The 12,157-nt window shown below is 52.7% G+C and overlaps 1 protein-coding gene across 4 annotated transcripts in view; it reads left to right on the forward strand.

Annotated features, from left to right (window-relative positions):
* Nucleotides 1–6,540: 6,540 nt before the first annotated feature.
* PDXDC1 (pyridoxal dependent decarboxylase domain containing 1) overlaps nt 6,541–12,157 on the forward strand; it is a 168,995-nt gene continuing 163,378 nt past the window's right edge. For 2 of the 4 annotated variants that reach the window (XM_056122370.1, XM_056122371.1), the window contains exon 1: nt 6,541–6,663. In XM_056122370.1, coding sequence (XP_055978345.1) covers nt 6,640–6,663 — 24 coding nt within the window. In that variant the 5' untranslated portion in view covers nt 6,541–6,639. The remainder of the gene's footprint in view (nt 6,664–12,157) is intronic. The other 2 variants (XR_008793605.1, XM_056122372.1) reach the window with 1 other exon arrangement.

Raw genomic sequence — 12,157 nt, forward strand, 5'->3', positions numbered from 1 at the left:
TCAGGATTGGGCCTACAGTGACATGTGGGACCTCGTGGGATGGGGGTGGAGCCAGCCCTTTCCTCCCCATCCCAACGAGATCCCAAGTCGCTGCCCACGAACAGCCTCTCTGGCTCCTAATCCAGCTGCTTAACAGCCATGGTCCAAGAAACTCAGGAACAAATCTTGGAACCCAGCAAGTTTGGGCAGAAATCCCTCCATATTGTTAAAATTTTGGAATTCCAAAATCTCATGGCCACTACTGCAGCTGTGCGACATCATATGTTATTCATAACCAACAACAGAAAACAAATTGTCTACTATTGCCTTTTCAGCAGATCTGAGTAAAAGTAAAAGTAAAGGCCCTCCCGTTGATCATCGATTTGCTCGAGCGGGCCCAGTAACGTCTCCATTGGAGACTTTGTTGTTACTGTGTCTGGCATATCGAATACTCTCGGTAGCTTGCCGGGCTCTCCGAGAGGGGCGGAGGAATCGAACTCGGGTCGGCCATGTTGGCTGCGTGCAAGGCAGACACCCTACCCACTGTGCTATCGCTCCAGCCGGGGTAAAATCCCAAATAATAATGGTGGGTCTGGTGTCGAAATATTGAATGTGATCAAAGTAGAGAGAGAGTAATGTGGAAATCATCTGCCCCACAGGTAGGGGGAGGGTGTGGGATGGGGGGTATGCTGGAGTTTTTGGTGGTGGAAAATGGGCAGTGGTGAAGGGACGGGTGTTTTATTGTATGACTGAGACTTAAACCCAAAAGCTTTGTAACTACTCTCACAGTGATTCAACACATAAAATTATAAATAAGGGGGGGAAGTAAGGTAGAGTTCATGCCCAATTCAATCAGCCTAGCAAATGGCTGAATAAATAGCAATACTCCTACATTTAAAAAAAAGCTAAAATTAAAAAATAAAATGAGGTTGTGAGGGCAGTGAATCAAAGGGTAAGTGTGTGTGATCTCAGGCAGGAACCTTGGGCTCAATGTTCAATCCCTGGCACCCCATGGTTCCCTGAGCACTGCCAGGAGGAAGTCCCGAGCCCGAGGCTGGGAGTAGACCTTGAGTGAGAACAACTAGAGTGACCCCAACTAAATAAAAATGAATCAAGGCTTATGTTACACAGGCTATTTCCTCGCCTGTCTTCCTTTTTCAGGGGACTGGGGCAGCACACCCAGAAGTAATTACTCCCAGCTCAGTATTGGGGTTGTTCTTTGTGGTACTAGGGGGATCACAACTTGCCAGGGACACCCCCTGAGCACAGAGCCAGGAGTTAAGTCCTGAACACTGCTGGGAGCAGCCCCCAAACCAGATCCAACAACAAGCCAGGGACCCACAAAACTCTGGCCTCCTGTGTGCAAAGCACAGGCCCCAGCCTCGTGTACGATCTCTCAGGGCTTCTATTTTTTTTTTTTTTTTTTGCTTTTTGGGTCACACCCGGCGATGCTCAGGGGTTCCTCCTGGCTCATGCACTCAGGAATTGCTCCTGGCGGTGCTCGGGGGACCATATAGGATGCTGGGAATCGAACCTGTGTCGGCCATGTTGGCTGCGTGCAAGGCAAACGCCCTACCCGCTGTGCTATCGCTCCAGCCCCAGGGCTTCTATTTTTTTAAAACAAGTATGAAAACTCAAAAAATAGGATTTAGAAAATTCACATTTCTTTTTTTATAATTTTGTTTATTGAATCACGTGAGAGCAGTTACAAAGCTTTCGGGTTTAAGTCTCGGTCATACAATGAAACACCCATACCTTCACCAGTGCCCATTCTCCAACCACCAAAAACCCCAGTATACCCCCATCCCACACCCTCCCCCCACCTGTGGGGCAGATGATTTCCACATTACTCTCTCTCTACTTTGATTACATTCAATATTTTGACACCAGACCCACTGTTGTTATTTGGGATTTTACCCCAACACTCAGATCTGCTGAAAAGGCAACAGTAGACAATTTTTCTATTGCTGGTTATGAATAACATATGATGTCATGTGGCTGCAGTAGTGGCCGTGCAATTTTGAAATTTTGAAATTTTAACACTTAAATCTGGAGAGATTTCTGCCCAGACCTGCTGGGTTCCAAGATTTGTTCCTGAGTCTCTGGGATCATGGCCATTAAATGGCTTGATCAGGAGCCAGAGAGGTCGTTCGTGGGTGGCGACTGGGGGGGGGCGGGGGGAGGGCCAGCTCCACCCCCATCCCATGAGGTCCCACGTGTCTTTTTACTGTGGGCCCAAACCTGACTGTCCAGTGGCCTCTGGAGGATGGCAGCCACCGGGCCACCAGGGGGAACAGCCAAGGCACGAAACCTATTCCCACCTGGGGTGGCCCAGTGCCAGTAACCTACTGCAGGAATTGGACCCATTTCTGACAAAAGCTATTGGGTTTCGAGATTTGTTTCTGAGTCTCTGGGATCATGGCCATTAAGTGGCTTGATCAGGAGCCAGAGAGGCCATTCGTTGGCGGTGACTTGGGATCAAGTTGGGGTGGGGAGGAAAGGGCCAGCTCCACCCCCATCCCGTGATCCCCGCATGTCTCATCACTGCGGGCCCAAACCTAACTGTCCAATGGCCTCTGGAAGATGGTGGCCCCTGAGCTGCTCAGGGGGAGCAGGCGGAGGGACAGCACCCTTTCCCTCTGGGGTGGCCCAGCGACAGTAACCTACTGCATGGTCTAGACGCATTTCTGCTGAATGTCACTGCGTTTCGAGATTTGTTTTTGAGTCTTGGGATCATGGCCATTAAGCAGCTTGATCAGGAGCCAGAGAGGCAGTTTGTGGGCGGCGACTTGGGATCTCGTTGGGATGGGGAAGAAAGGGCCGGCTCCACCCCCATTCCGTGAGGCTCCATGTGTCTCGTCACTGTGGGCCCAAACCTGACTACACAGTGGCCTCTGGAGGATGACAGCCACCAGGCCACCAGGGGGAACAGGCCAAGGCACGAAACCTATTCCCACCTGGGGTGGCCCAGCGCTGGTAACTTACTGCAGGAATCGGACGCATTTCTGCCAAAAGCTGTTGGGTTTCAAGATTTGTTTCTGAATCTCTGGGATCATGACCATTAAGCAGCTTGATCATGAATCAGAGAGGGATCGCCTCCAATTATATAGCTGAGCTGGAGGTGGTTTGTGGGTGTGTCTCCCACATACCTAACTTTTGGCGATTTACTTTCTTGGTAAACTTTGCCCCAAGTTTTTGGGGTCTGGCCAAAGGCACAGCAGCAATTTTGGGGTATCTGGAAGTCTGAAGGCGCCATCAGGCTGCTGATGCACTCGCCTCACAAGTACAGATTGACCTGCTGGCGGCACCATACCCCGCAAGAAAATTAACATTTCTACAGTCGAAGAGAGATAGTACAGGGCATAAGGCATTTGCCTTCCACAGGGGTTCGACCCAGGTTCGACCTCTAGTGACCCCTGCAATACAGAGCAGAGCCAGGAGTAAACCCTGAGCATAGGCAGGTATAGTCCTGAAGACCATAATGAAGACAGATATGTAACTCAGTGGTAAAGCACTTTCCACGAATGTATATGGCCTAGGATCGCATGTCTGGCACTGATTTAAAAAAGTAAAACCAAATCAGGAAACTGGGAAAGGAGGCTCAAGGTCAAGACTTTGTGGGAGCCCAGAACAACCAGGAAGTCCCCCAAGCACTGCCGAAGCACTTTGCTGGGAGTGACTCCAAATGCCACAAATAGATGAAAAAGATGCATAAATACAAATAGATGAGGTGTATGTTGTCACAGTAAAGAATAAACACATTAAATGCATTACCAAGTTGATTTGGGAAACTTAAAACTAAAAAACAACAGCCATGATATCGTTATGTTAATATGATTCAGGATACACACACACACACACACACACACACACAGGAAAAATCACCCCAAATATGAATTTGATTTCCTTACTTGCTTTAATGTTTGCTTACAAATTAAAAAAAGGTCTGTATCAGGAGAGAAAGGCCAAATGGCAACAGAAATTAAACTTTTCTATTTTGCCTCTGGCTTCCTAAATTACTTCTCTCATATGTCTGTACTAGCCTGAAAAATGCTCTGCTTTAATTTAGCAGCTTCTCTCTGCATCCAAGAGGCAAATGGGTTTGACATTTTGGAGTTCTGTGTGTGTGTGTGTGTGTGTGTGTGAGAGAGAGAGAGAGAGAGAGAGAGAGAGAGAGAGAGAGAGAGAGAGAGATTTTAGTATGAAATGAAAGCTATGGGGTCAAAGAGATAGTACACGATAGCACAGGTATTGAGGCCAGAAATAGTCCCTGAAAACTATTTGGTATGGAGGAGGGAATGGAGAAGGTGGAAGAGAAGGAGGAAGAGGAGGAGTGGAAAAGGAAAGGAAATGAAAGCTATGTATATTCTCAACAAGAAGATATGGGAATGCACACACATGCGCACAATTTTAGGTACAGTTTCAGAAATTGTATAGATCTCTCCTGGGCTCCAAAGGAAAACTCCTTTGACTGGAGTGATTAAACAGCAGATGGGTATTTGCCCTGTACAAGGCCCTCCAGATTTGATCTCCAACACCGTGAGCCCTGCCAGGAGTGATCCTGAGCACAGAGCCAGGAGTAAGCCCTGAGCAGTGCCAGGTGGAGCCCAATATATATAGAGATATTTTATATATGCTGATCCAGACCTTATGTAATGAAACTATTATCAGTGCTGTAGAACCAAGGCAGAAGGTACACGTTCAGTTCACTCTACTACATTCTGCAACTTCTCTAAATACTTGAAATTATTCACAATAAAGTGTTGGAGACTTGTTCTGCTTAAGCAGAGGCACATGCAATTTTGTTTTGGGAAGACAAAAATTTGTCATTCTTCAGAGAATCTGAATATTCTCTTTATAAACTCCACACAAACCAGATTCAAGACTTCCCTTGGTAGAAAACACTTTTACTGACATAAGTGGTCAATATTCCAAATACAAATTGCATAGCTCAAAATAAATAATTATGAGGCTGGAGGGACAGTACAGTGGATAGGGCTGTTGTCTTGCACCCGGTTGAGCGGGATTCAATTCCCAGCACCCCATACGGCCCCCTGAGCACCACCAGTAGTAATTCCTGAGTGCAGAGCCAGGAGTAACCCCTGAGCACTGCTGAGTGAACCCCCCAAAACAAAATAGTGACTATGAGAGAGGGAACCTCTCGGAGAGGGAACCTTGGATCACCTGTGAAGGGAAGCTGACAATGCTGGCGGAATGAGTGATGAAGAATTGTGTGTCTAAAACCCAACCACGAATCACTTTGTAAAGCACGGTGCTTTGGCAAAATTTAGGGGAAAATTAAAATCACGACGTAAAAACACCAAGATTTTGGAAGCAACACAACCAATCAAAAGGGAGGAAATGCAGCGGCAAGCCCATAGGTCTTCCAGCGGTAATGGGCTCTACTGCCTGCGCCCTGGTGGCCTTCTATTTCCTGCCCTTCCTTATCAGAGAGGGGGCTGGTAGGGCGCTTGTCTCGCAGGCAGCCAGCCCAGCCAGCCAGCCGGGTTCCTTCCTCGCCCCCTCGGAGAGCCCGGCAAGCTACCCAGAGTATCTGGCCAGCCCGGCAAAAGCCTGGCAAGCTACCGAGAGTATTCCATATGCCAAACACAGCAGCAAGAAGTCTCAAAATGGAGCCGTTACTGGGCCCGCTGGAGCAAGTCGATGAACAAGGGGAGGGCGGCGACATCAGAGGAGGATACTGATCACCGCGTTAACCCTGCCTGCCGGGGAACCCAGGTAACACGGGGTGGAAGCATTTCACAGGCAGTTTGCGTAAGCTACAGGCGCTGCGTCAGGAAACTTGGGTCCAAATCCTACCCACACGGCTACTGTGAAATGGAGCTAAGCATCATGAGGCGGCTGGACTATAACATGGAAGAACAGATCGGCCACCAGTCTCCTTGGAGGAAGAGACCGACCACCAGTCTCCTTACGCCCCACAGAGAGCCCCATCCTGACTGGCCTGCCCTTGAGAAGAACCCTGAGCCGCTGGTCTCAAACTTCGTCTCCGTCTGGACGCCTGCGGGTGAGGGCACGAAACAAACATCTCCGCTCCGATCAGCTGAGATCAGCGCCCTTTCCCATCAGCTGTCACCGGGAGAGGCCGCACGCGCAGCTCTGCCGCGCACCCGGCAACCAACGCAGTGCGCGTGCGCAGGGCGCTCGCTAGCCCCGCCCCTCCGCAGTGAATGGATCGTTCCATTTCCGAAGGCGGGGGAGAACTTGGAAAAGGAGCTGCGGAAAGGCAGGCGCGCGATATTTCCGGACAATTTTCTGTCTGAAGGATAATTTGTGATGCGGCTTTTCTCCACCCCGGGGCCTGAGGCCCTTTCTGAGCAGTTAGAAGTGGCTTCCCCACACCCCTCGCATCTCCGCCCCCCGGCACCCGCCGGGATAGGAGCGGCCAGGACGGAAGCCGGGCGGGCCCCGCCCCGCAGGCCCCGCCCCGCGGCAGGCCCCGCCCCCAGGGCCCGCCTCGCCTCCCCGCGGCCGCCGCTCCCCGCCGGCGGCGCAGCCCGGCGGCCCGTCCTGGTCTCCGCCCCGCAGCGGCGGGCGCGGGGCACGTCAGCGCTGCCAGCGTGGAAACGGCGGCGGGGCGCGGGAGGCGGAAGTAGCGCGGGCAGCGCCGTCTCCGTCGGGCGCGCCGCCTTCCCAGCCATGGACGCGGCCCCGGAGAAGCAGGTGGGCTCGGCGGGCCGGGCCGGCGGTTTGGCGGCCGCGCGCGGCCTTTGTGACCGGGCCGGGGCCGCGGCCGACGCGGCCGGCCCGTCGCGAGCCGGAAGTCGCGGCTGCGGGGCGGCGGGGCCGCGGGGTCTCGGGGCCGCTCTCCTGCCCCGGCGAAGGAGCCGCCGCCGCCCGGGGGCCTCGGGTCCGCCCGGGGAGGGGCGACGGCGCCCTCGGAGGCGTCGCGCGGGGCGCCGGCGAGGGCGAGGAGCAGGAGAAAAGGGAGGAAAACGCCGCTTTCTGCGCGCCCGCGTCCGACCCGGAGGGGGTGGGGCGGGGCGGGGGCGGGGCCCGCGCCCCCACGTGACCGCGGTTGGGCCGGGTGGGCGAGCGGCGGTTAGACCCCGCCGGGCGCCGCGTCGGCCTGCGCGGCGGCTCCCGGCTTCGGGGAGGGGGCGGGTCGCGGCTGCGCCCGGGGGTCTTTCTGACGCGGGGGCGCACCCGGCGGGCTCAGGGCTACTCCTGGCTCGGTGCTCAGGAATCCCCCCCAGCGGGGCCCCAGGGTCGGCTCCCTCCTGCCCGCTGCGCCTTTGCCCGCGGCCCCACTTGTGCGTTTTGTCTCATTTTGCGTGAAAGGGGCGGGGGGCCCGGCCCGCACCCGTAGGTGCCCAGGGCCCGTTCCCGAGGGTGCTCGGGGCCCCCGAGCGGGTCCGGGCCAGCCTAGGGAGGGAGGGGCAGGGAGCCTGAGCCCCGCCTGCGCGGTTTTCTGGGTCCCCCCCCCCCCGTGGCAAGGGGAGAGCGCTGTCCACCCGGAGTCCACTGGGCGGAGAGCGCCGTGCAGTGCCCGGATGGGCAAATGGGTCCTCGCTGTCCCCCGACCGACCCGGGGGCGGGGCTGGGCCCGGGTGCTGCGGTCTCTGCTTTGCTGGGTTTGGGCCGGGCGGGACTCGAGGAAAGAGATGTCTCTGCTTGGGCGGTGCGCTCAGCAGCTGCTGTCCACTTCATCACTTTGTCGCAGGACAGTTGGGGGAGGTGGCAGGCGGAGGGGGGTCCTAGTTGTCCCCGCTGGAACTGACATCTGTAGGGCCCCTGCGGTGGTACAGCCCCCTTCCGGGTGAGTGCTTGTGTGTAATCTGCACGGAGAGCACTCAGGGAAGGGAAAAGGTCATGGGGTTTTCTTTTTGATTAAAGAACCGTGATTTATAAGTTATTGATAGGAATTTTAGACCGAGGATGACTCCCCCCACACACACCAGTGCCAGCTTCCCTCCACCAGTGCTCCTTCTGACTTTCCAGCCTTGTGATTTGCCCGGAGTTGACCTTTTGGTTCCTTTATTTTTTGTTCGGGGGTTGGGGAAAGGTGTTTGGACCTGCGCAGAGAGGTGGTGGCCTCCATCCTGGCACCGTGTTGTCGGATTGCTCCAGTGGTGTCCTGGAGACCAGGCTATGCTGGGTAGCCACATGGGTGGCTGCAGATGCCTTAACCGTGGCACTGTCCCTCTCTCTACCCCTGATTGGTTGTTTGGGGACCACTCCCACCGGTCTGTTTAGGAATCAGTCCTGGGGGTGCTCAGGGAGAGCATTTAGGATGCACGGGATCGAAACTGTTCCGGCCAAGTGCAGGGCACACAATCTCCTCTCCCATGGCTGCGGCCCCTCAACCCGGGGATATTTTTGTTGATCACAGCTGGAAGCAGAAGGTCCTCTGGGCGCCAAGTGGGGACAGAGCAGGGACACCATCACCTGTTAGAAATTACTGCTACCCCACCAGAGACTTGCTCGGGCTCCCGGGGTCAGCCCAGTGTCAGGAGCTGAGAGTCCCATGGCTCTGTGGCGTGTGACAGGACTCGGAAGCAGGGCCGCTGCTCCAACTGTCCTGCTCGTGGTCTCCTTCCCATGACTTGGGCTTTGTGTGAATTCAGGTAGGAACCTCAGGAGCCAGGGTGTTCACTTCCAAGAATAGTTCTCTCGGGGCAGATTTGCAGAACAGAGTGGGCCGGGATCCTGCTTTAAATATTATTTTTGTGGCATTTGATTCAGAGATTACAGTGCGTGCTCCCTGAATGTTAATTGATGATAGAAGACCTTTCACGCTCTCCAGATGAAGTTCTGCAGAGTCCTTGGTGCCTCCAGCGCAGAGGGCTGTATCCTGTTCACAAAAATTGCACTGATCTTTTTAGGAATTCAGCATGTGTGGGCTGGGAATTTTTACCTTAGGCCAGTATGGGGGAAAAAAAACTCAGAAGAGTTTCACAACCAAGACTATGTCTTATTTTTTCATTCCCTGAAGCAATAAAGGACCCTCCATGTACTGAACAATTTCTGTTGCCACTAAATGGGCAGGAATAAAATTTCTCTTAATATTGCTAGAACTTAAATGGCTGGAATATGAACGTTGAGGATTTTTTCTTCTGAACAGTAGTTTGGATCAAAGTAAAATCTTGAATTGTGTCCATCATTCCTATTTCTTGGAAGATAGGCTATGCGGAGGTCAGTGCTTCCTAAGTTGCTAATATAAACTTGAGAGCCCTTTGAGCAGTTCTGAATGATCCCATTTAAACCGATCCTTGCATAATTTATACTGGCTGCAGGAACCATGCGATTTGATAGCCATCCTCTAAAATTTCAAGGAACAGTCTCGGATGTATGTACTCTCAGCACCACCTGGTGCTCCCCCCACTTTCCCCTCCCCCCCACCGGCGCTGGTGATCTGGGGATCAGCGCGGGGTCCTGCCCCATGCCGGCTTTTCCATGGAGCCCTGTGCTCAGCCCCCTTGACTTTTTCTTGCAGTAATGAGTGTGTGTGCCTCTGATGACAGCCATTTCCTTGTCCGGATGGGCTTTTTCTTTCTCTAGAATGTGTTTTCTCATGCGTAAAGTTAGCAGTACCCCAAGAAGCCAGAGAGAGTCCTCGATAGGGCTGAGAGTAGCTGTGGCCATCTGTCCACTTAGACAGCGCAGGGGCCGAGTACAGCCTCGACACTGCTCCGTCAGGCTTTCAGATGCCACAGCAAGTGATGGGCGCAGTCTAGCTGACGCACCTGCATCTACTTCTTAGCAAAAACTTGCTGCTCTTTTATTTGTTTTGACCATGGTGGGGGCCACTCCTAGCTCTGTGCTGGGCATACTGGGGGCACTGCGTGGGGACCTGTTAGGTTCTCTAATGGTGGTACTGGGGACTGGACCTGGCCTGTGGCATGCAGAGCACGCGCTCAACCCACTGAGCTATCTCTGAAGCTCCCAACCTATTTTATGTTATTACTTTGGGCTGTACCTGGCTGTGCTCAGAGCTTATTCCTGCCTCTGTGCTCAGGGATCATTCCTGGAGGCATTTGGGGACCATAGGTGGTGCTGGGGATCAAACCAGTGTTGGCTGCCTTGCAAGGCAAATGCCTTAACTGCTGTACTATCTTTCTACCTCGAACTTGCTATTTTTTGTTTGTTTGTTTGTTTGTTTTGAGACCGCAACTGGTGGTGTTCAGAGCTTACTTCTGGCTCAGTGCTCAGGGGCCAATATGGGGTCTTGGGGAGCAAACCTGGGTCAGCCATGTGCAAGGCAAGTGTTTTATCTGCTGTATTATCTTCCCAGCCCCCAGACCTGCTAATTTAAACAGGCCACACCTTTTCCTGTTGCTTGGAAAATCTCACTGTTTACACAAGACCATTTGTTTCACTGTCACTGTCACTGCCCTCCCGTTGTTCATCGATTTGCTCGAACAGGCCCAGGAACGTCTCCATCGTGAGACTTGTTGTTACTGTGTCTGGCATATCGAATACGTCACGGGGAGCTTGCCAGGCTCTGCCGTGCGGGCGAGATACTCTCGGTAGCTTGCTGAGCTCTCTGAGAGGGGTGGAGGAATCAAACTCGGGTGGGCCATGTCGGCTGTGTGCAAGGCAGACGCCCTACCGCTGTGCTATCGCTCTAGCTCCATTTGTTTCATATTTCATTAATTCCGACCCTAAGTAAAGTTAGTACAGGGTGTCTCCGCCTTAGCAGTGCTGATATTTGGGGCTAGATGCTCAGCCGTGTTTCTGGCCAGTTTCTGCCCAGAAGGGGCCACTAGCACCACTGCCCTCCACTTCTGTGTGACAGCCATAAATCAGGCCTCCACGTGGAGCCCTTGTTCAAGGGGGTCACCTTCGGCTGAGAAGCGCTGACTTGGGACTCCTAAAGCTGCCCACCCAACACGGTAGCCAGTGACCACATCAGACGCTTACATTTAAACTAGTGAAAAGTAAAATAAGATTTAAAATTCCATTTCTCCCTCACACTCACCGCATTTCAAACACTGAACAGTCAGACTGTGACTTGTGGCTTCAATACCAGATTATAAAGGACATGTTGGTCATCACAGGCCCTATAAATGGGAGTCAGTTCATTTGTTATAAACCTGATTCTGGTTTCTAAAGGACTGTAAACTTGTTTTTGATAAATAATACTGACATCCCATTTTTTAAAAAATATATATTTTGGGGGGCTGGAGCGATAGCACAGCGTGTAGGGTGTTTGCCTTGCACGCAGCCGACCGGGGTTCGATTCCCAGCATCCCATATGATCCCCCTAGCACCACCAGGAGTAATTCCTGAGTGCATGAGCCAGGAATAACCCCTGTGCATCGCCGGGTGTGACCCAAAAACCAAAAAATTAAAAAATTAAAAATATATATTTTTTTAATTTAAAACTTCAAGATGTACAAAATTGTTTATTATACAGTCGTCTCAGGCATTTTGTGTTTCAATACCACCAGGGTGACCTTCCCTCCACAAGTGTCCCTATTTCACGTAATCATCCCATTTTTTTAAGTTCTTGTACTCCTCCAGGCTAAGCCCCACCCCTGCTTTGAACTGGCCTTTGAAAAATTCTTTTTCCTCCTAACGCTTATAAGGAGTAGTGGAAGCCATGAATCCTCGAACCCTGGCATTCACTGCCCTGCCCAGTTGGCCGCATGTCACCAGGTGTGACCCGGGGAGCCCAGACTTCTTCCTGGGAGGTGCCTCTGGAAGCAACAGTAGGACCCCCACAATGGTTAACGCCAGAATTAAGGAACACCAGAATTTCCAGTTTTGCTCTTTACTGGAAAAGAGAGAACACACATCAGCCTGCTTCCTCAGTGCTCTGTGTTCACAGACCAGGACGCCTCCGAGGGGAGGGTCACCAGGTGACCTGGTGATGCTAGGGTTTTGCATGCAGGTGCCCACTGGCTAGCAGGAAAGTGGTTAGCAGGAAAGTGTGGCGTGGAGTTCCTGGGCCTGGCAGTGAACAGCCGCTGTTGCTCTTGGTTTGTTTCAGATCACAAGAGCCGTCAGCTAGCGGTGGTTCCCGTTCCTTGCTTCCTCCACGGTTTCTAGAAGCTTGAGTTAGAGTTGCAGATTGTTGCTTGAGCTTAATGTCACCTGTTTTCTTTCTTTTTTTTTAATCTTTTTGCTTTTGGGGTCACACCTGGCAATGCACAGTGGTTACTCCTGGCTCTGCACCCAGGAATTACTCTGGCAGTGCTCGGGGGACCATATG

This window comes from Sorex fumeus, unplaced genomic scaffold, assembly GCF_029834395.1.
Source record: "Sorex fumeus unplaced genomic scaffold, SorFum_2.1 ptg000045l, whole genome shotgun sequence".
Lineage (NCBI taxonomy): Eukaryota > Metazoa > Chordata > Mammalia > Eulipotyphla > Soricidae > Sorex > Sorex fumeus.